We start from the raw sequence: 23,953 nt of genomic DNA, 5'->3' as shown, positions 1-23,953 counted from the left end.
GACTTTAGTAAAGCAGATTCACATCCTGTGGCTTTTAAAATTGAATGACCAGCTGTGAGTCAGATAGAAGAACTTCTCTGTTCTCTACACTTCTGACAAGAGAATGTTTCTGCTTTCCTGAATTATTTTTCTGTTGGCTTTCTTTTGTGGGAAAAAACCCTGTTTCTTGCTACTAATGTAACAAGCAACTTTTTAAAGGGAATCTGTCAGCAGTTTTTTGCTATGTAAACTGAAGACGGCATATTGCAAGGGTTAACAAATAATTCAGGGCTGCCTGTCTCATCAAGGAGAGATCTGTTGTTTATTTGCTTTGTTTGTTTAAGCAGCAGGACTTATCATTGCTCAGACTACAATGTCAGGCGCATGGCAGTCCGGCATGCCCCCTCCTGTGAATAACAGCTCACCTATGGAGAGCCTGGTGTGGGCGGGACAGCTCTCTCAGCTCTGCTACATGATTAAATTTAAAAATTTAGATTGTGTCAGAACAGCTGCAGCCAGTAATCTAAGTGATACATCGTTGGATTCAGAGTCTCTATGCCTCCATCATGCTGCTCTCAAATGAGATAGCAAAAACCTGCTGACAGATTCACTTTAACTTCTCAAGGATATATTTACTATGTGTCAAAATGTGATTTTCTTTTTAGATGGATTGCTTGTGATCTGTTTAAAGAGGTTGTCCACTACTTGGACAACACCTTCTCATTCCCCTTGTTCACTCCAGAAAAATAAATAAGCCTATATTCACCTCCGGGGTGGCCATGGTTCCAGTGATGCCTGAAATGGCATTCATGGCGCCCATGTGACACTGTGACACGTGAGCCCCACGACCAATCAGTACTGGCTTCCTTCTCCCCACCTTCGGACATTTGAGTAGGAAGGCAGTGTAGTGCTCACATCCTGCTTAAATGTCCAAAGGCAGGGAGACAGACACTAGGTGCTGATTGGTCTCGGGGCCCACATGTCATAACCATGTCACGTGGGCCCCTGGAATGAGACTTCAGACATCGCTGAAACCGCGGTCGCATCGGAGGTGAGTATAGGTTTATTTTTATGTGGGCAAACAAGGGGAATGAGTAGGGGTTGTCAAAGTAGTGGATATCCCCTTTAATTTACTCAGTAAGGATTCTGGCCAATATTTTAGCTATTGTTGCTATGTTGCTAAATTTTAAATTAAAGGTTTCTCCAGGTAATTTAATATATCGTATATTGTGTATGCTAATGTTTCTGTGGTCCAAAATGATGTCTAAGAAGCTAGGGCTCTATTGACTATATTAACGGGGTTATTTGAGACTTTGCTTTTTTTCCAGACGGTTATTTCTCTTCTTCTGGTGACGTCACATTCATCAATAGTGCGTATTCTTCCTTTCTTCTCTGCCGATGGCATGCAGATTGACAGCCGGCTGCCTGAGTGGGGGAAGACAGCTGGCAATCGTCTTAACATCGACACTGACGTTCCGTCAATCTAGAAGAGCAGAAGAAAGATACTTAGGGGTATTTTGCACACTACGACATCGCAGCTGCGATGTCGGTGGAGTCAAATCGAAAGTGACGCACATCCGGCGTTGCTGTCGACATCGGAGTGTGAAAATCGTTTTTGATATGATTAACCAGCGCAAAAACGTCGAAATCGTATCATCGGTGTAGTTTCGGTCATTTCCATAATGTCACGGCAGCGACAGGTACGATGTTGTTCCTCGTTCCTGCGGCAGCACACATCGCTGTGTATTATGCCACAGGAGCGAGGAACATCTCCTTACCTATGTCCCGCGGCTCACGCCGGCTATGCGGAGGGACGGAGGTGGGCGGGATGTTTACTTCTTGCTCAACTCCGCCCCTCTGCTTCTATTGGCCGCCTGCCGTGTGACGTCGCTGTGACGCCGCACGATCCACCCCCTTAGGAAGGAGGCGGGTCGCCGGCCTGTGCGACGTTGCCGGCCAGGTAAGTGCATGTGAAGCTGCCGTAGTGATAATGTTCGTTACGGCAGCTATCACAAGATATCGCATCTGCGACGGGGGCGGGGACTATCGCGCTCGGCATCGCTACCATCGGCTTGCGATGTCGTAGTGTGCAAAGTACCCCTTAGTCAGTTGACATGACGTCAATGAAAGGAAGCGTGTCCTCGCCTGAGGCTGGCAGAGACAGTTGGCTCGGCAGAACAGCCAGGTAGTTTGTAACTACCTACCTGTAAGTTCTTGGCCCCATATAATAGAATAACCAATGTCCTAGATAAATCCTTTTAACATGGAAATAGATGATTGTTTAGGAGATGAGAGACTAGAGTTACAAAACCCATCATGAAACCAGGTCAGACAATTCACTGTCAACTCATTCTGACGTTTTCTATGCACTCTAAAGCTGGGGTCACACATAGCGACGCAGCAGCGATCACGACAGGCGACCTGACCTTATCAGGATCGCTGCTGCGTCGTTACATGGTCGCTGGTGAGCTGTCAAACAGGTAGATCTCACCAGCGACCAGTGACCAGCCCCCAGCCAGCAGTGAGGCGTGGAAGCGATGCTGCGCTTGGTAACTAAGGTAAATATCGGGTAACCAAGGAAAGCACTTCTCTTGGTTACCTGATATTTACCTTAGTTACTAGCGTCCACCGCTCTCACGCTGCCAGTGCCGGCTCCCTGCTCCCTGCACTCCTAGCCAGAGTACACATCGGGTTAATTACCCGATGTGTACTCCAGCTACGTGAGCAGGGAGCCGGCACTGGCAGCGTGATGTGTACTCTGGCTAGGAGTGCAGGGAGCAGGGAGCCGGCACTAGCAGCGTGAGAGCGGCGGATGCTGGTAATGAAGGTAAATATCGGGTAACCAAGGAGAGGTCTTCCCTTGGTTACCCGATGTTTACCGTGGTTACAGCTTACCGCAGGCTGCCAGAAGCCGGCTCCTGCTCCCTGCTCGCTTCAGTTAGTCGCTCTCTTGCTGTCACACACAGCGATGTGTGCTTCACAGCGGGAGAGCAACGAGCAAAAAATGAAGCAGGACATTCAGCAACGACCAGCGACCTCACAGCAGGGGCCAGGTCGTTGCTGGATGTCACACACAGCGACAGCGACGGGACGTCGCTGCTACGTCACAGAAAATGGTGACGTAGCAGCGACGTCGTTGTCGTCGTCGCTGTGTGTGACACCACCTTAAGGCCATGTGCCCATCGTACCTGCTGACTTTTCTGTAGGTATTTTCGCAGGTTCACGCAGCAGCTCACCGGAATCCACAGCTATCCATTGATACGGTATATCTGCGGAATTGTTGCGGTAAACCTACGGAAACAGTGCGGATTTCGTGCAGAATTCCTGTGGATTTCCCATCCTGTATTTCCATAGTGGAGGGGCGGGATTTCCGGAGACAATTCTGCATGAATAATTGTTGTGTTGCGTTTTTTGGGGCCATAAACGCTGCATCTTAAAATCACTGTGTGAACATAGCCCAACGGTGGAGAAGTGCAGAGTGGAATGATTAAAACCAAAATGTTGAGGCAATACTCTCCCTAACAATTTTTAAAAGGGGTTAGCTTACAAAAACAAAAATTGACCACCTATCCACAGTCTGATTACTGGGGGTGGCTGGATCACTATACCTGGGGATTTACGTCTCCTCTCTTGTGGAGTTTGCTTAGCGCACTAGTTACTTACATGCATCTCTGCTCTTTTTCACATCTTTGGGACTGATACAGATAGGTGAGTATAGCGTTTGGCCATCTCTGTAAAGAGGATGTATAAATAGAAACGGGGATCCAGCTGAACGGATTAAAATCTTCAGTTATATTAGGACAATGTTAAAACATCTGCACGTGCCTCTGCAGTCCATGAATTAGGACATCAGAACGTTAATGTGTTTCTGGTGCACGCTGCACCCTTCCTCGTGGTGACATCATGAGTCTTAGCAATGTACCAAAAAACTAAAGATTTTTCTCCGTGGAGCTTGACCCCCTTTTTGTTCATTTTGATTTCTATCGTCTTTGGTAATTACGTTTGTTTCGTGCTCGGAAGGATGAAGGCGGTGCGGGGAGCTGGCTTTTTTTTCCCCAAAGCGGATGTATGCCTGGATGAAGATATATGTGCACTTGGTTTCTCATACAGGGTTTGGGGACCTATTAACAGGTTCACTTTATAATAGTTATTTTTATTTATTTTATGTGAATTTGAATTTTTGATTCTTTCCCTGTATGTGGGATCTTACATGCATTTTGTTATTTTTCCTACATTTTTAGCATCTCCTAGCTCATCCCCGGTGTAACATGTCACTGCTCTTTTAGATTTCAGAAAATATTATTAGCATGCACTTAAAAAAAATGCAACTAAAACATGTAAATGGCTTTTTAAATAGAGAAAAGCAATCTGGGAGCAGATTTTGCTGTTCTGAGCCGGCATTGTTATTTCTGGTGTGTGATTTCTCTCTCTGTAATGTTCCTGTGTGCTATAAATTCAGGACATCGCTAGAGGCATCACTCATATTTTATAGGATGAGACAACCAGAGCTGGGTCTTCCCTCAGAAAACCTATTTTTATTTGGCTGTGTTGATGCCGCAGGGCAATAGGCTGGGTAAAGAGGGGAGTGATGGCTTTAGGAAAGCTGAGTACAGAGGAGTCTTAATACTCTCCAGTTGTTTTCAAATTAAAAAACAGGACTGCTTTCCAGTGATTCCGATAGCGTTCTCATTGTGAAATGTGGCCGCCGTTCAGCGAGAGCTCGCTGCCTTCCTTGGAGAATCCAGTCGCACTTGTTTTCTCTCCTTTAACGTCTGTTTCAGCTTAGTTTAGCTATAGAGTATTAAAATAAAGAAGCGTGCATATATGCCGAAGTGCTAAAGCTGTCCGTAGATTTAGATGTTCAAGAGCTGATGCCACTAATTTTAGTTTGTAAGGTGTTTTCTAAGCATTATCATAAAAAAAAAAAAAAAAAATAATCCGGAGGATTCTGTAATGAATCATCAAACCTCAAGCTCCCCTGTCACCTTTTATTTTTTTTTTTAGCTTCTATTCAGACCTCTGCAGCCATTCTTGTGGTTTTTTGTTTACCTCCTGAATTTCTCACCAGGTCTTTTTCTGTGACTCTAGACTACATTTTCAAGAGGTAATGTGGTATTTGTCCCGCAGCTCACTCATTCCCAGCCATAGAAAGCACTATCCTGAGCCTCTTATACAGTCTCAAGACGGATAAATCGCTACAAAATTGCTGTATCTTCTAACATTCCTCCCACTTCTCTAGAGTCTAGTATGTGCTATCATGATAGTCCTGCATTCATTAAAATTACTGATAATTAGAAATACACTGAACAAACATATACAATAACACAACAATTTTGGTTTTGCTCTCATTTTTCTTGAGCTGAACTCTAAGGCCTAGGACACACGGCAAGAAAAATGGTGCGAGTGGAATGCGATAAAAAAATCGCATTCCAGTCTGACCAAAATTACTCTCTGGGCCCGCTTCCATGAGCGATTATTTTCTCAGCCCTGATCGGACCGAGAAAACAGTTGCAGCGTGCTGCGAGTGGAATGCGATCCTGTTCCACTCGCACCTATGCAAGTCTATGGGGCGAAAGAAACATTGCATTGCTCTCGCGTTACACTGGTGTAACGCGAGAGCAGTGCGATTCTCGCATCAGCCGGCAAAGGAGGAGATAGGGAGATAAATCCCTCCCTCCCCTCCGCAGCGCCGGCCCTCCCCTCCGCAGCGCCGGGCCCCCCTCTGTAACTGTGGTCTGATCGCACGATCTGACCACAGTCGCATAATACTTGCATGACACTCGGCTCCCGCTGTGCTGCAAGCGTGTGCCGAGTGTCATGCGAACACTTGCACAAATCCCCGTGTGGCCTCGGCCTAAGGCTATGTGCCCATGGGGACAGTGTCCTGCGGATATATCCGCAGGACATTCCGCAGGAGCTCCCAGGACACTGCACCACAACTTCTGTCTGTTTCCATGCTGCGGAATGTCCTGCGGATATGGTGTGCGCATTCTGCATTGAGGATACAGTACCATGGCTTCGGCACTGCATCCTCAATGCAGAACAAGTGCTGCAGTGATCGGGAGGGAGTTCATACTCACCTCCATCATGCAGCACTTCGCTTTCCGGCGGCCGGGTCACTCTGTCTCTGTCAGCGTCTGCAGAAGAAGGTGGGCAGACCTGAACTAGCTCCGGCTGTCACATGACCGGAGCTCGTGCAGGCCCCGCCCACCTCTTCCTTCCTGTATGTGGATCCACCGCACTCCTGTACACCGGACGGAGAAAGTGATTCCGGTGAGGCAGGTAAGTATATGGGACCCTGCGGAGAAATCCGCAGGAATAATTGACATGCTGCTGATTTTTCCGCAGGGAAGTACGCATTATTTCCGCTGCGGAAAAATCCGCAGCATGGGCACAGCAGGTCCCAAATGCCATAGAAATGGCTGGGGAGTAGCTGTGCTGCAGATTTTTGAAAAATCCGCACAATTTCCGCAAAAAATCCGTGGCAAATTCCGCGCATTTTCCGCAGCGTGGGCACATAGCCTAAGATCTAAGACTTTTTTTTATTTACACAAAAGGCCCTTTCTCTCAAATATTGTTCACAAATTTGTCTAAATCTGTGTTCGCAGCATAATGTTAAGGTAGGGAGCCTGATTCCAGGAATATGTCACTAGAATAGCTTGTACTGGAATGAAGGAGGTTAGAGTCGGTGAGTATAATTATTTACTATAGTCTTACATACTCCACATTTTCAAAATTTTTAAGGTAATTCAGACAACACCTTAAAACCATAACAATTGTTACAGATGACTCTTCTACACAGGAGGAATAACAAACACGATTTCTGTCCATAATATTTATATCCTTGATTTTTACCAGTTTTCCGTTGTGCAAGCTCTAATTCATGGGTCTCAAACATGGAGCTTGCAGGCTGTATGTGGCCCCTGAGGCTGCTTAATGCAGCCCTCATGCACCATAAACTCCTTGATAATTGTGGGCCGGTCCATGGGGTTGCAAACGTCAGCTCTTTATTTCAGTTGAATGCGCGTCTTTGGATTCACATTCAATGGAAATGTATTGCTGCCCAGGAATCAGCGCTCTGCACTGCAGTACCAATACCAGCCGCCGAACAATCCAAGGCCAGCAGCTGAAGTCGGTTTGCCAGCTTAGCGGCGCATGACAGTGATGATACGAAGGGATGCTGATAAGTCTTTGACTTTACCCTGAAAGAAACGAGATAGGATGATGAAACTTTACATTTACGCTACATACTCTCCACTGATGTTGTGTCGCCCCAGGGACATTGATCCAGCTTCAGGGACGCCACAGGGTCTTCTTTTAATATGGCAAACAGGAATGTCAGATTTTGTATGTGTTGTGACGCCACGCACAGCTTGCGGTCAGGGATATGGATGACCGCCACTGCAGATTTTATGAGCGTCTGGGGCTGATGGGGTCTGCAGTGAGATGGTGTGGCCTCCCGTGAGTGAGGCAGGCCCCAGGGGCTCAGGTGTGTAGGGTAGCGGGTCTCGGAATAATTCAGTCTCAGTCCAGAAAGTCTTTCAACTGCTTTTTACTCACTTAGTTGTTGTTGTGAGCTGACCCGGGCGATGCTGTGATTAACCAGGTAAGAACCAGGAGCTCCTTCAGGCCAGTCTGAGGGTAACAGGTTAGCTTCCTAGCACTTCTGTGTTCGGATAACCCCCTGACCTGAAGTACCATGGGGGTCTATCCAGGGAGTCGCTACTGCCTTTTCTCCCCTTTTTGGACCGTTCGCCTGCAGCGTGGACCTAGGTGAGATTGGCTTCTGGCTCTGTCTCCTTATGGGTCCTTGCGTTGCTGCTGAGGCTCGGACTCTGTGTGGTTGGTGAGGTACTTGTAGTTCCCCTCACCGGCAGTTTTAGCAGATAGTTACACTAGAGTCTGCTCTAGGGACCTGTACCCTGTACGTGCCTAGTCACCAGGAGCCCCTCTTCTTTGGACTCCTCGGTGACCGTTCTCCCCCGCCAACTGTCACTACACCGCGCAGGGTCTGACTAGTGTGAGCACGCGTATCCCTTAGCAACCGCCGCTCACCACTACCAGACTGGCTCGCTCCACTCCTTTCCTGACACCCTCTGCACTTTAGCTCCCAGCCCCTCCACTCCACCTCTTGATGAAATTTGAAAGCTAGCCCCCCTCTGGAGACAATCCAAGGGTCCCCTCTAAAGGTGTGGGAGACCTGGTTGCTATTTTTCTGTGCGTACACACTTCATTCTGGCCTTTAGGATTACCTGGAAGTACTGTCCCAGCATGGGTGCAGTACTCAGTGGTGCCTGCCCAGGTAAGGGGCGCCACAATGTCAACACACTTCTTACATTAGTATTCCAAATTCTGTAAGCCTAGCAAAAAGAAGGATTTCGGTTGTGCCTCAAACCAGGCATCCGCAGCAGCCATGGCATCAGAAATGGTGTGAAATTTGGTACTTGTGAGGTGTTTCTTCAGGTTTGGAAACAGATGATAGTCAGATGAAGCTATATCTAGTGAATAAGGTGGGTGACCAACCAGCTGTAAGCCCAGCTCTGCCTGTTTTGCCGTGGTCGCTTGTGCAGTGTGAGCGGAGGCGTTGTCTTGCAAGAACAAGATTTCTTTGGACAGCTTGCGATGCCTTTTGGCCTTCAGAGCTGCCTTCAATTGGTCCAAAAGTTCAGTGTAATACCTTGGATTGAACCCTTTTGAAGGTAGTCCACTAGCTGCACGCCCTCCATATCCCAGAACACAGATGCCATCACCTTAGTGGCTGATTTTTGCACCCTGAATTTCTTTGGACGAGGAGAACCCCTGTGCCTCCACTCTTGACTGCTCCTTGTTTTCAGGGTCATACAAATAAATCCAGGTCTCATCCATAGTCAATAGTCAATAGGAAGTTCTTATCAGTCCGGAAACGCTGACAAATGGACCGGGAAATTTTCACTCATATGCTTCTCTTATCTGTTGTCAAACATTTGGGGACCCACTTTATAGATAGCTTCCTCATGTCCAAATGTTCATGATAATGAAACAAACACTTTCATGGGAAATCCCCATGATGTCTTCTATTGCTTTAGCTGAAATTCGTTGATTGTCCAGTATGCGGTTGTGCACAGCACTGACGACCTTCGCAACAACAACCACTCTCGGTCGTCCAGAACGTTCCATATCATTAGTGCTGAGGTGGCCCGTTTTAAATTTGGCAACCCAGTTCTTAACTGTAGAATATGAAGGGCATTGATCCCCCAATGTCTGCGACATATCACCATAAATATCCTTTGCGGACTTTCCTTGCAGAAACAAGAATTTTGTCACTCCTTTGCTCTCAGTTGCTGTGAATATCCATTTTGTTTTCCCGCATGCGTACAACACTGTTGCCATAAGCAACAAAAACAAAAAATTTTGAAAATATATATTAGACACATAAGGCTTTCATGTGCTGTAACATTTATTACTGTAGAAACAAAAAACATCACAAAGCCAAAGACTTATCAGCAGCCTCTATACGTTGTTGCATCAACTGTCTTCTTTTCTTTGTGTCTCTCTGCCTCTGTCTCTCTCTCTCTCTCTCCCTCTGCAGCTCCTTCTCTTTGTGACTCTCTGCATCTGTCTCTCTCCAGCTCCTTTTATTTTGTCTGTCTCTCTCCAGCTCCTTTTTTTTTGGTCTGTCTCTTTCCAGCTCCTTTTTTTTGTGTCTCTCTGCATCTGTCTCTCTCCATCTCCTTTTTTTGTGTCTGTCTCTCTCCATCTCCTTTTTTTGTGTCTCTGTCTCTCTCCAGCTCCTTTTTTTGTGTCTCTCTGCCTCTCTCCTTCTCCTCTTTGCTCTGTAACCTGATCCCGCAGTGAAGAGATATCTAAAGAGGATTTTGAGCAGTTTTCAAGAGTGAAAGATCAGTGCTGGACACAAGGAAGGAAATATGGCTGATAATGTGGAGAAAAAAAAAGCATTTTTTTCCTATAAGATATATTACAATGTTTATCTTTTATGGTACTGTTGATTTTATGAAATATTTGAAATAATACTCTTTAAGGATAACTGCAGGTAACTCTTACATATGTCAATTAAAAATAATAATGAGGATATTCAAGAGATCCACATGAAGTGTCTCTGTGTTATGACAGGGTGAAACTGCAGAATATTTAATTCCATGCTACATGTGCGATCTTGAAGTCCTAGTTAAATTCTTTTGTTGCATATTTGATGTTAATCTTTAAGCCGGATGTATTGTTGCTGCTTTTCAGGGCAATACTGTGAGAGCTGCGATTCTGGGCACGCTTGTTCTTGATGGAGAATCAGTCTACAGCTTGACAGCCAATCCAATCTTCTTACTTGTGGCCAGAATAATCCTTGTGAACCTCAGGAACAAACTCGCAGCATTCCAGGTAAGAAATGATCTGCTGGTGGTAACGTGCCCAGCATGGACAAGTACTTGTCAATTATATACAAAGATAATGTAACAGATTTGCAAATCCATTTTAGTTTATAGTTTTATTCCAAGTTACTATGCCATTATAATTACCGTATATTGTTATTTAAATTTAATCTGTCATCACCAATAATTGACAGGGCACGTTTTTCCAATTAACATGGGAGCCCATACAGACATCCCTTCTGACCCAAGACAAATCTGTTGTCCGCGAAGGAGAAATGTATATTTTTATTTTTACTGTACAAATCTGCATGATGCAGCTTTAAAGGGGTAATCCCATCCCAATATGTTGTAGGTGTAATAATAATAATATTAGCAAATGCAGCCAGTTGGAAATGTAGAAAGCAGGAGGACAAGGAGTATATCATGCAAAATATGTTTTTATTCAAATGTATTACCGTATTTTTCGGACCATAAGACGCACTTTTTTTCCCCCAAATGTTGGGGGAAAGTTGGGGGTGCGTCTTATGGTCTGACTATAGGGCTGCGGCTGGGAATGAGGGTGCTGCAGGTCATCGGGGGCACGAGCAGGCAGCAGCAGCGCCTGCCGTGACCACGTGGGCCCGCTCATTACATATGCACGCCCATCCTCCCACCCATCTCTCAGCGCTGAAGTCAGCACTGACAGGTGGGCGGGAGGATGAGCGGGGACGCGCGCATAGTAAAGAGCCGGTCCGCATGATCACCCCTGGCAATTACAGCCTGGAGTGATCATGTGCGGCTGTATTCATAGCCCCCCGCGCGTCATTACCAGCGCGGGGTGCAGTGAATCAGTACACTCACCCGTCCCCATGTGTGGAGCTGCCCCCCTGCTGCACGCGATGTCTTCCTGTCTGTGCCGGTCAGCTGATCTGTGCTGAGCCGGTCAGCTGATCTGTGCTGAGCTGGTCAGCTGATCGGCACAGACAGGAAGACATCGCGATGCAGCAGGGGAACGGCTCCACACACACAGGTCAGCGTGCCAGAGAGGAAGATGTGATCGGTGCTGCAGGGAGTGAGGAAAAGGTGAGTATAAACGTTTATTTTTTTCTCTGTGCTATAGGATACAGGCCATATACCAGGATGGTATATGAGCACGATGGGGGCATATAGCAGGATGGGAGTATATGAGCAGGAGGGATGGGGGGGTATGTGAACAGGCTGGATGGGGGGGGGGGTATGTGAACAGGCTGGATGGGGGGGGTATGTGAACAGGCTGGATGGGGGGGGGGTATGTGAACAGGCTGGATGGGGGGGGGGGTATGTGAACAGGCTGGATGGGGGGGGGGTATGTGAACAGGCTGGATGGGGGGGTATGTGAACAGGCTGGATTGGGGGCGGTATGTGAACAGGCTGGATGGGGGGGGGGTATGTGAACAGGCTGGATGGGGGGGGTATGTGAACAGGCTGGATGGGGGGGGGGTATGTGAACAGGCTGGATGGGGGGGTATGTGAACAGGCTGGATGGGGGGGGGTATGTGAACAGGCTGAATGGGGGGGGTATGTGAACAGGCTGGATGGGGGGGGGTATGTGAACAGGCTGGATGGGGGGGTATGTGAACAGGCTGGATGGGAGAGGTATGTGAACAGGCTGGATGGGGGGGGTATGTGAACAGGCTGGATGGGGGGGTATGTGAACAGGCTGGATGGGGGGGGTATGTGAACAGGCTGGATGGGGGGGTATGTGAACAGGCTGGATGGGGGGGGTATGTGAACAGGATGGATGGGGGTTTATAGCAGGATCATATACAAGGCAGGAGGATCATTACCAGGATGGGGTACCTTAGTAGAGAATTTGGGGACATTACCCCCATAACAGTGTCAGCAGCAGATCCTCGCCCCATAACAGTGTGTCATGACCACATTTTTTGCTTAAAGTTTTATTTTCCCATTTTCCTCCTCTAAAACCAGGGTGCGTCTTATAGTCCGGTGCGTCTTATAGTCCGAAAAATACGGTAATATTTTCATCAAATTTAATTTACAATAAGAGAAATTCAGACATACATGTAACAAAAGGACAGTGAACATGTAAAATTCATGGTCATAGCTGCTAGTTTGGTAATGGGGGGTATATGAATATCAATAAATAGGCCACTAAAATTCCGTATATAAAGTGCACGTGCATATCTCAAAAGATGAGGGAATCCCAGGGTAGTACCTATATTGTATAAATTGGTGAGCAGGAGTCAAAGAAAAGACTGCATTGAATGGATTACAAAGTCAACTATCAAAAAGCCCTCACATTATAGGTAACAGAACCCAGGGAGAAAAGGTATATAAAGTGGAGTCAGATACCACCCCCTAGTAGGAAAGACCCCCAACGTACGTTTCACAAGTTTCTTACCATGGGGTACAGAAGAAATCAACCAGCTTCATCAGGGGACTCCCCTGACCATGCATTTTACATGTTTACTGTCCTTTTGTTCCATTCATGTCTGAATTTCTCTTATTTTAAACGAAATTTGATGAAAATATTAATACATTTGAATAAAAACATATTTTGCATGATATACCCCTTGTCCTACTGTTTTCTATGTATTATGGAGTTATGCATAATCCCTTAGACCTATTTTTATAGGTGATTTGGGATTTACTTATGATGGTTTCATTGGGAAATCGCTTGTTAATCAGTTAGAAATGTAGTATAGTTCTCTTGATTAGCTGTGTCACCTACCTCATGTGCAGGGCATTGCAGGACCTTAGGTGTCCATGGTTTTGACCACATATATGGTGACAGTTAGTTGCTCATGGTCATAACCATGGGATACCTAAGGTCCTGCAAATGAGGTAAGTGACATAGCTTTTTAGGAGAACTATCCTACATTTCTAATTGGAGGTATTTGCTTAATATCATTATTATTACACCTACTACATAATGGGATATGATCTTTGAGATAGGAATTGCCCTTTTAAAGCCATATCTGGCACTATTACAGATCAAATGGGGCAATAAATTCTATAATGTTACCTTGTTTTAGGGCTTCCTATATGGTATATAGAATTAATTGGTCTAGGGCTTATTGTATATGAACCTCACTGACACCATTGTATGGCCATTGAAAAGCTGGTCCAAGTATTTGAGTAGGCTATTACACTCCGAGATGGATATTTAATGGATACAATATATGCAAAATTGCTGTATGCTCTATGTTAGAATTTATGTGATAGATATTATGATGACTCTGTATAGCACAAGTGCACAACCTTTTCTTGTCTGAGGGCCACATAGTCATTTTGTATCATTCCCAAAGGCCAACATTAACCTTATAGGGGTAATACCATCTGAGACGTTTAAAGCATATGGCATTACATGCCTCAATTGCAAGAGAAATAGTAGGCTATTAAGTGGAAGCTGCACCTATAGGAATAATAGGGATCCCCTTTCCCTCCAGTTAGCATTTGCATTTAGGAGCGTGGTTGGCAATGCTGGAATGTGACCGTAAGCATTGTACATGTAGCTGTCGTAAACTATAATGTATAGAGCCAGAAGCCTAGATGGCCACCTTAATAAATCATGTATATCTTTAGAAAGAGGAGTCAAGGGACCCCATTCTCCTTATCTTAGGGATAAACATAGAGATGACTGTGTGCCATCCCTTTTTCGTTTGTTAGGGAAACTACATGAATTCAGCCTCGCAGGTAAGCTTTCATGTGACTGGATGATTATGGGCCATATAGAATGGCATAGCCAGATTGTGCAACCCTCCTGTACAGCATTGCCTCCAGGGCAAAAATACTCATACGTACATTATAAAATGGAGTATGCTACAATTGTTTCTACCAGAGCCCCATACAAATCCAGTAAAACCCTGTAACAAGTCAAAGGCATATTATTATTATAGCGTCTTTTATTCCATGGCACTTTACAAGTGAAGGGTATACATAAAAACAAGTACAACAATTATGAACATTACAAAAACAGACTGGTACAGGAGGAAAGAGGACCCTGCCCGCAAGGACTCACAGTCTACAGAAGATGGGAGAGGGGACAGTAGGTGAGGGTAGAGCTGGTCATGCAGTGGTATAGTGGACTGAGGGTTACTGCAGGTTGTAGGCTTGTTGGAAGAGATAGGTCTTCAAGTTCCTTTTCAAGGTTTCCACGGTTGGTGAGAGTCTGATATGCTGGGGTAGAGCGTTTAAGGGTATTGGGGAGAAATCTTGTATGCGATTGTGGGAAGAGGAGATAAGAGGGGAGTACAGAAGGAGGTCTTGTGAGGATCTGAGGTTTTGTGCGGATCTGAGGTTTTGTGCAGGTAGGTAGCGGGACACTAATTCACAGATGTATGGAGGTGACACTGCAGGTTATGAATGGCTTTTTATGTCATGGTTAGTGTTTTGAACTGGAGTCTTTGGGAAATGTGAAGCCAGTGAAGGGATTGGCAGAGAGGAGAGGCTGGGGAATAGCGAGGGGAGAGGTGTATTAATTGGGCCACATAGTTTAGCATAGATTGCAGGGGTTGGAGTGTTGGAAGGGAATACACAGAGCAGGAGGTTGCAGTAGTCGAGGCGGGAGATGATGAGGGCATGCACTAATGTTTTTGCTGATTGTTGGTTAAAGAATGCACGAATCTGGGAGATGTTTTTGAGTTGTAGTCTGCATGAGGTGAAAAGTGCTTGAATATGTGTTTTGAAGGATAGAGCAAAGTCGAGGCTATAGGATATAGCATTACTATCAGACTCAATTAAATCGGTGCCTTATTCTGGCCCCATACTGAGGTATGGTCATGTGCACAACATTGTAGGGTGAGCTTTTTTTTTGTAGAGAGACATTTATATTTAAGAAAACAAAATAATTAAATAAAGCAAAAATATATGTTCTGTTTTGTCAACCCAAAAATGTGTTTAAAAGCACCACTCCATCGCTTTGTCTTACTCTTAATGCAACTCCTTGAGAACCGGAACAAGCCCTCTTATAGACTTGTATTCAATTATGACCTCCGACTCGCTCCATGAAACACTAGAGCTGACAGCAGGTCACAAACTAGAGAAGACCAACTGTAGAGGCGCGGATAACAGATGAAGATGCTGGAGGGTGAATAGGAGACTAGGGTCAGCTGATTTAGATCAGAAGCACCACTCCAGTGGTGAAATGAAAAAAACAAAATGCTGTAGTGGTGCTTTAAACTTTTAACTCATGTTTCCAGAGATATGGGCTCCTGTATTTAGGGCTTGTACACTTTTATAGTATTTACAAGGGGGAGGAGCTAACATAATTCTATGTAAGCGTATCCGCCAGCTGTTTTGCATAATTAACAGATGAGCTACGGCCCCTTGTAGGGACCACAACATTTTCCATCTCTGACTCACTAAATAAAAAAGCCACATCTTTGGTACCGTAAGGCTACATGCGCACACTGCGTTTTTTGTCACATTTTTGTAGCGTTTTTTTGGTGTAGTTTTGTTGTCAGAACTTTCTGACTTCCCAGCAAAGTCTGAGAGAAGTCAGATTTGCTATGTGCACATTGCAGTTTATTTGTCAGCGTTTTTTGTTTGTTTTTTTTTACAAACGTTTGTGACAAAAAAGAAGCATGTTCATTTTTTCTTGCGTTTTTGTCAACATTTATCACCCATTGAAATCAATGAGGGCATCAAAAACGCAAGGAAAAACGCATGCTATCAAATTGGTGTGTTTTGCATGCATTTTGCATGCATTTTACCTGCGGTTTTGTCAACAAAAACACAGCTCACCAACTTAGTTCCAGAATGACAAAACCAATGCTGTAGTTATTTTGGCATATTTGTGCAGTCAGACGCACCCCCATGCTGAGTGACAGCTGTCTGACTGCGACCAATCACAGCCACGGGTGGGCATGTCGACATTATACAGCACCAATGAAGTGAGTCGCTCTATCAGCTGTGCCGTCACTTAGGTTAGCCGCTGTCACAGCTGGAGTCCTACACCAGTGATAGCAAATCACCCGAGTAACTGAAGTGAGCTGCATGATCAGCGGTGCCATCACTCAGGTGATTTGCGGTCACAGCTGGAGACCTCAACCTGTGAGCGCAAATCAGGCCAGGAGTGAAGTGAGCTGCAGTTGGAGGACTCACGTGAGTGACTGCACCGCCGATCGTGTGGCTCACTTCAGTAGGGGCCTGAACCTCACAGCAGTGAACCCGTGACGTCGCTGCGACACATACCTTACTGTGGGATCAGTAGCTATGACGTCAGGGGTTCACCCTAGTTCATTCTGATTGCTGCGGTTGTGTCTACACTCAAAGCTGGAAGTCATGCTGTATGGCCGCTGGCTGCGACATGACAGGGATGTAGCAGTGCTGGAAGGGTCGTGGGACGTCGTGTGGATTACTTCGGACCTGGTGGGGTGTTTGGGGGTTAATGAAGTGGTGAAAGGTGGAATTTTATTTTATTTCAAATAAAGGATTTTTTGGCTGTTTGTAGTTATTTACTTTCATTTACAGATTAGTGATGTGGGGTATCTTATAGACGCCTAACATCACTAACCTAGAGCTTAGTAGCAGCTATGCGGTGCCATTAACCCCTTATTACCCCTATTGCCACCGCACTAGGGCAATCGGGAAGAGCAGGGACCAGCACCAGAATTGGATGCACCACTTCTGGCGCGGCTAAGGGCTGCTATCGTTAGGCTGGAAAGGGCCAAATAACGATGGCCTTTCCCACCCTAGTGTGAGATCCCTTCTATTTTTCATAACCAGCCAAGGTACAGCAGACAGCTGAGGGTTGCAGCCTGCAGCTGCTGCTGTTCCTGGATATGAGAAAGGGGGGATCCTTCGTCATTTTTGTTTACCCCCCAACAATTAAAAAAGCAGCTAGCCAAGCTGGCTATCGCTCTATCAAGCTATTCTGTTATTTCTTTCTGTGTATTCTGTGTATTCTATCTGTTTTTTCTTATTATAATCTATATGTTCTTATTATCTATCTTGCTATTCTTTCTATTTTTTTTCTATCTATTCTCGCTATCTATCCATTATCCTATCAAATTTTGTTTCTCCTTTAAAAACACAATAACAAAAACGCACCTACATTACAAGCGTTTTTTTACATTTCCAGGCTCTCTCTGACAAGGTGCAGTTTTGGTTGCAATTGCAGTGTGCGCATATAGCCTAGATCTGATTTTAAGGCCTAAAACACATGGCATGAAAATCGGAGCGAGTGGAATGCGATAAAACATCGCATTCCACTCGGACCAATATTAGCCTGTGTGCCAGCACCCATGAGCGATTATTTTCTCAGCCCTAATCGGAGCAAGAAAACAATTGCAGCATGCTGCGGGTGTAATGCGATCCTTGTTTCTCTCACACCCATTCAAGTCTATGGGGCGAGAGAAAAATCGCACTGCACTCGCAGTACACCGGTGTACCGCGAGTGCAGGGTGAGAATGGCAATAGCCGGCAACGGAGGAGAGAGGGAGATAAATCCCTCCCTCTCCTCCACAGCTCCGACTCACCCCTCTTCAAAGTCGGCCTCCCCCTCCGCAGCACCGGCCCGGCCCTCCTCAAAGCTGGCCCGACCCCCACAGCTGTGGTCCGATCGCACGATCAGACCTCAGTCGCAGTGACGCTCACATGACACTCAGCTCCTGCTGTGCTGCCAGCGTGACCCGAGTGTCATGCGAGGATCGCAGTAGTCCCCCGTGTGGCCTCGGTCTAAAAAAGAAAACAGAGGAGTATTCAGATGAGCAGCGGTAATAAAATATGAGCAGCAGTGCTTCACTTTTCACCTGGTGGCAGGTTTCCTTTATAGAGGATTTTCAGCAGAATGCAGGGAAAGAACAATAAATTAAAGATGTGATCTTTATGTGGACTAACGCCCCAGGATGGCTTTGTGGGTAGTTTAAAATGTGTTTTGGGGCTGACGTTCCTTATGAGTTTTAGTCATTATTTTTAGAAACAAAAAGTTATTTTGTATCTTAGCAAAAATGGTTTCTATGTGTACATCTGTCCTACAAGAGTAAATGCATTTTTCAGCAATTGATGTCACTCGGGCATCCCCTAAGTAGTCAAACTGTGACATTTTTTGATCTTGGATCACTGTGGCATTATAAGTAATGTTTTAATGGGTGTAGTCATACGAGTTACACAGGAAGAATTTAGTACACCCCATTTAACAAGGATGCAATCAAGCAGAGCAGAGCGTCAAACATTTCCGGTTCTTGGAGATGACATTTTTCCATTTGCATTCATCTATTCACAGAACAGCCATTAGCCTCAAACTGACGAGAAATGATCTTAATTTAAGGTGTAAAGTCCCATATGGGCCTGGCAAATTCTATATTTAAAAATCAGCTACTTGTGATTTTCTTTGTTGGAAACACATTAATTAGCTTAGCAAACCTATAAACCAGTAGACGTATGCACTTTGTAAAAAAAAGAAAAAGGCCAAGCTCACCCTCAAACCTGCACTCCGGAGCAACGGAACCAATGGTAAATATGAAGAAAGTCTTGAATGGATGAAAATCCAGTTTCATGGTGTGTGGATGAAATAAAAATGTATTGAAAGTTCATCCAAATGTAAATTATAGACACCAATGTCAATAGAAAGATTAAAAAAGAACTATGCAATGATAAATCATGATTAAGAATAAATCATTCAAAACGCTTTTTTTTTCTTAAAGTGAAGCTGTCAGGTCCAATATGCACCAAGAACCACGAGTATTTCTGGGTGCATATTGCTAATCCCTGCCTAACTGTCCCTGTATACACTACAGTTAAAAAGTTTAGGGTCACCCAGACAATTTTGTCTTTTCCATGTAAAATCATACTTTTATTTATCAAATGAGTTGCATAATGAATAGAAAATATAGTCCAGACATTGTCTAGGTGAGACGTAATGATTTTTACTTGAAATAATAATTTTCTCCTTCAAACTTTGCTTTTGTCACAGAATGCTCCTTTGCAGCAATTCCAGCTTTGCAGACCTTTGGCATTCTAGCTGTTAATTTGCAGAGGTAATCTGGAGATATTTCACCCCATGCTTCCAGAAGCCCCTCCCACAAGTTGGATTGGATTGCAGGGCACTTTTTGCATACCATACGGTCAAGCTGCTCCCTTGAGATCTAGCGACTGGGTTGGCCACTCCATCACAGATAGAATAGCAGCTGCCTGCTTCTTCCCTAAATAGTTCATGCATAATTTGGAGGTGTGCTTTGGTTCATTGTCCTGTTGCAGGATGAAACTAGCTCCAATCAAGCGCTGTCCACAGGCCATGGCATGGTGTTGCAAAATGGAGTGATAGCCTTCCTTATTCAAAATCCCTCTTACCTTGTATAAATCTCCCACTTTACCAGCACCAAAGCAACCCCAGACCATCACATTACCTCCACCATGCTTGACAGATGGCGACAGGCACTCTTCCAGCATCTTTTCAGTTGTTCTGCGTCTCACAAATGTTCTTCTGTGTGATCCAAACACCTCAAACTTCGATTTGTCTGTCCATAACACTTTTTTTCTAATCTTCCTCTGTCCAATGTCTGTGTTCTTTTTGCCCATATTAATATTTTCTTTTTATTAGCCAGTCTCCGATATGGCTTTTTCATTGCCACTTTGCCCTGAAGGCCAGCATCCCGGAGTCGCCTCTTCGCTGTAGACGTTGACACTGGCGTTTTTCGCTGGTACTATTTAATGACGCTGCCAGTTGAGGACCTGTGAGGCGTCGAATTTCTCAAACTAGAGACTCTAATGTAATTGTCTTCTTGCTCAGTTGTGCAGCGGGGCCTCCCACTTCTCTTTCTACTCTGGTTCGAGCCTAATTGTGATCTCCTCTGAAGGGAGTAGTACACACCGTTGTAGGAAATCTTCAGTTTCTTGGCAATTTCTCACATGGAATATCCTTCATTTCTAAGAACAAGAATAGACTGTCGAGTTTCACATGAAAGTTATCTTTTTCTGGCCATTTTGAGAGTTTAATGGAACCAACAAATGTAATTTTCCAGATTCTCAACTAGCTCAAAGGAAGGTCAGTTTTATAGCTTCTCTAATCAGCAAAACTGTTTTCAGCTGTGCTAACATACTTGCACAAGGGTTTTCAAGGGATTTCTAAACATCCATTAGCCTTCTAACTCAGTTAGCAAACACAATGTACCATTAGAACACTGGAGTGGTGGTTGTTGGAAATGGGTCTGTATACACCTATGTAGATATTGCATTAAAAACCAGATGTTTGCAGCTAGAATAGTCATTTACAGTTCACAGAAAAAAAATAAAGCCACCCGCCAAAAACACAGTCAAATAATGGTAAAAGCACATGGAAGATGCATGCGGCCCCCCATGATAAAGTTTGGAATTTCACAGGTGCAGAGTGCCTATAATACAACCACCCACAGCCTAACATGTCAGGAGGGGACGGTTGCCGGCATTAAGACTGCACACTAATAGGATCTAATATAGGGCGTCAGTCACACAGATACCTGCAATGTACAGTGTCCAGGCAAAGCCTATTGATCACGCCCTTCTATTAGATCAGGCGGGCTGCCCAGCACCTAAAAGGTCTTATTAGTATGCAGTCTTAATGCAGTTTTATGCTAGCAACCGCCCCCTCCTGAAATGTTAGGCTGTGGGTGGTTGTTTTACAGGTATTCTGCACTTGTGCAATTCCAACCTTTATCATGGGGGGCCGTATACATCTTGCACGTGCTTTTGCCATTATTTGACCATGTTTTTGGCTGGGGGCTTTATTTCTGGTGAGGGTTTTTTTTTTCTGTGGACTTAATTTGATTATGTCCTTTGGTGAGCTTTTAGAATAGTCATTTGCCACATTAACAATGTATAGAGTGTATTTCTGTTTAACCCCTTCACGACCGCGGGCCGTAAAATTACGTCCTATTTTAACGTGACTTAACGACCAGGGACGTAATTTTACGGCCTAAACTTCATTTGATTGCCGTGGCCATAGCAACGGCTTTCAAATGATGTCCCCTGCTGTTTCTTACAGCAGGGGACCTTTGCTTGACCCCAGGGGGGGCGGCATCGCCACCCCCTATCGACGATCGATGTGATTGGCTGTTCAAATCTGAACCGCCAACCACATCGATCGCACTAATTTCGGCAAAAATAATGCCCGAATTAGTGCGATCCTGTGAGATCCAGCTATGAGATGCCGCAGCTGCTGCAGCATATCATAGGTGGACCTCAAACATGCCGCCCCCAGCCCCTGCAGCACTGATTGGAGCGATCGTGCTATGACGCGCAATTGCTCCAATCAGTGTGCAGTGGGGCGGTCTGATCTTCCGGTGGCCGCCCTCCCCAGGCCTGTGCTGGCCTGCGAGCCCTCCCCCAACATGTCTGCAGCATGCAGTGGCTGGTACTTGTGGTACCACGCCACCGCTGCTGCTGCCGCCGCCGCCGTAGCTGAGGTCACCGCTGCTGCTGCACGTGAGTACTGTGCTCACTTTGCAGCCCGTGCGCGCTCCCGTGGTGCCCCTGCGCGCTGCCGTGATAGCCCCTGCCGTGCCCCCCCTGCGATCTGCCCCCCCCCGACATCCCGATCTGCTCCCCCCAACCCCCCCCCCCGACATCCCGATCTGCTCCCCCCGCGATCTGACTGCCTTCCCCATTATCTCTATTCTGCTTCTGCAGCTCCCTCTCCGGTCTCCCCCTCTGCTCTCCCCCCTCCCCCTCTGCTCCCCCCCCTCTGCTCTCGCCCCCCTCTGCTCTCAACCCCCCTCTCCCCCGACGTCCTCTTACCTGTCTTCACCGGCCTGATCACATCTGCGTCCATCGCTGGGTCCTTCCTGGGCATTCTGCTGATCTGCCTGCTGCTCCTGTAAAGCTGTCCATCTCTCTGCCATCTGTTCCTCTGCAGCTCTTCTGGTCAGTGATCCTCCTGCTAGTCCTCTGGGTACTGTGAGTATAACTTTTTTTTTTTTTTTCCCGTATCCCCTGTCCATTTTTACACCTCATTCGTCCGTGCGTCCTGCCAAGCGCTGATCAGGGATGCAGATAACGGATCGGCATCCCTGCTCAATTTTTGGCGTGACTTTTTTTTCCGTATCCCCGACGCTTTTTGTATCGCATCCGTCCGTGCGTCCCGCCAAGCGCTGATCAGGGATGCACATAACGGATCGGCATCCATGGTCAATTTTTGGCGTGACTTTTTTCCGTATTCACGACGCTTTTTGTATCGCATCCGTCCGTGCGTCCCGTCGAGCGCTGATCAGGGATGCAGATAACGGATCTGCATCCGTGGTCAGTTTTTGGCGTGACTTTTTTCCGTATTCACGACGCTTTTTGTATCACATCCGTCCGTGTGTCCCGCCGAGCGCTGATCAGGGATGCAGATAACGGATCGGCATCCCTGCTCAATTTTTGACGTGACTTTTTTCCGTATTTGCGACGCTTTTTGTATCGCATCCGTCCGTGCGTCCCGCCAAGCGCTGATCAGGGATGCACATAACGTATCTGCATCCATGGTCAATTTTTGGCGTGACTTTTTTTTTTACGTATCCCCGACGCTTTTTTTTATCGCATCCGACCGTGCGTCCTGCAGCGGCCGATCAGTGCACTGCGTCTGTGCGTTTGAAAAGTCAAATGGCGCTCCTTCTCTTCTGAGCCCCGCCGTGCGCCCAAACAATTACTTTCCACCACATATGAGGTGTCTGTGTACTCAGGAGAAATTGCACAATACGTTTTATGGTGCATTTTTTCCTGTTACCCTTGTGAAAAAAAAAGCTACCTAGTTGAAGCAACCGTTTTGTGGTAAAAAAAATAATTTTTCTTTTCACGGCTCAACGTTATAAACTTCTGTGAAGCCCCCAGGTGTTCAAAGTGCTCAACAAACATCTAGAAAAAATATTTGAGGGCTCTAGTTTCCAAAATGGGGTCACTTGTGGGGGAGCTCCATTGTTTAGGCACCTCAGGGGGTCTTCAAACCCGACATGGCGTCCGCTTATTAGTGCAGCTAATTTTGCGTTCAAAAATTCAAATGGCGCTCCTTGCCTTCCGAGCACTGCCGTGTGTCCAAACATTTGATTTCCACCACATATCAGGTATCTGCGTACTCAGGAGAAAATGGACAATACATTTTATGTTGCATTTTTTCCCGATACCCTTGTGAAAAAAAAAGCTACCTAGTTGAAGCAACAGTTTTGTGGTAAAAAAAATTTTTTTTCTTTTCACGGCTCAACGTTATAAATTTCTGTGAAGCCCCCAGGTGTTCAAAGTGCTCATCAAACATCTAGAAAAAATATTTGAGGGCTCTAGTTTCCAAAATGGGGTCACTTGTGGGGGAGCTCCATTGTTTAGGCACCTCAGGGAGTCTTCAAACCCGACATGGCGTCCGCTAATGAGTGCAGCTAATTTTGTGTTCAAAAATTCAAATGGCGCTCCTTCCCTTCCGACCTCTGCCGTGCGCCCAAACAATTGATTTTTACCACATATGGGGTATCAGCGTACTCAGGAGAACATGCACAATAAATTGTAGGGTGCACTTTCTCTTTTCTCCCTTGTAAAAATGAAAATTTTATGGCTAAAGTAACATTTTTGTGTTAAAAAGTAAAATTTTCATTTTTTCCTTCCACATTGCTTTGGTTCCTGTGACGCACCTAAAGGGTTAATAAACTTCTTGGATGTGGTTTTGAGCAGTGTGAGGGGTGCAGTTTTTAGAA

At 45.7% G+C, this 23,953-nt stretch overlaps 1 protein-coding gene across 1 annotated transcript in view; it reads left to right on the top strand.

Annotated features, from left to right (window-relative positions):
* The window catches only part of TTC27 (tetratricopeptide repeat domain 27), a 557,582-nt gene that overhangs the window by 92,577 nt on the left and 441,052 nt on the right, over positions 1-23,953 (top strand). The window contains exon 5 of the mRNA XM_075338149.1: positions 10,210-10,350. Within this exon, the coding sequence (XP_075194264.1) occupies positions 10,210-10,350 (141 nt within the window). The remainder of the gene's footprint in view (positions 1-10,209; positions 10,351-23,953) is intronic.

Source organism: Anomaloglossus baeobatrachus, chromosome 3 (genome assembly GCF_048569485.1).
Source record: "Anomaloglossus baeobatrachus isolate aAnoBae1 chromosome 3, aAnoBae1.hap1, whole genome shotgun sequence".
NCBI lineage: Eukaryota > Metazoa > Chordata > Amphibia > Anura > Aromobatidae > Anomaloglossus > Anomaloglossus baeobatrachus.
The sequence above is the reverse complement of the archived record's forward strand: the minus strand, read 5'-3'. Positions and strand labels throughout refer to the sequence as shown.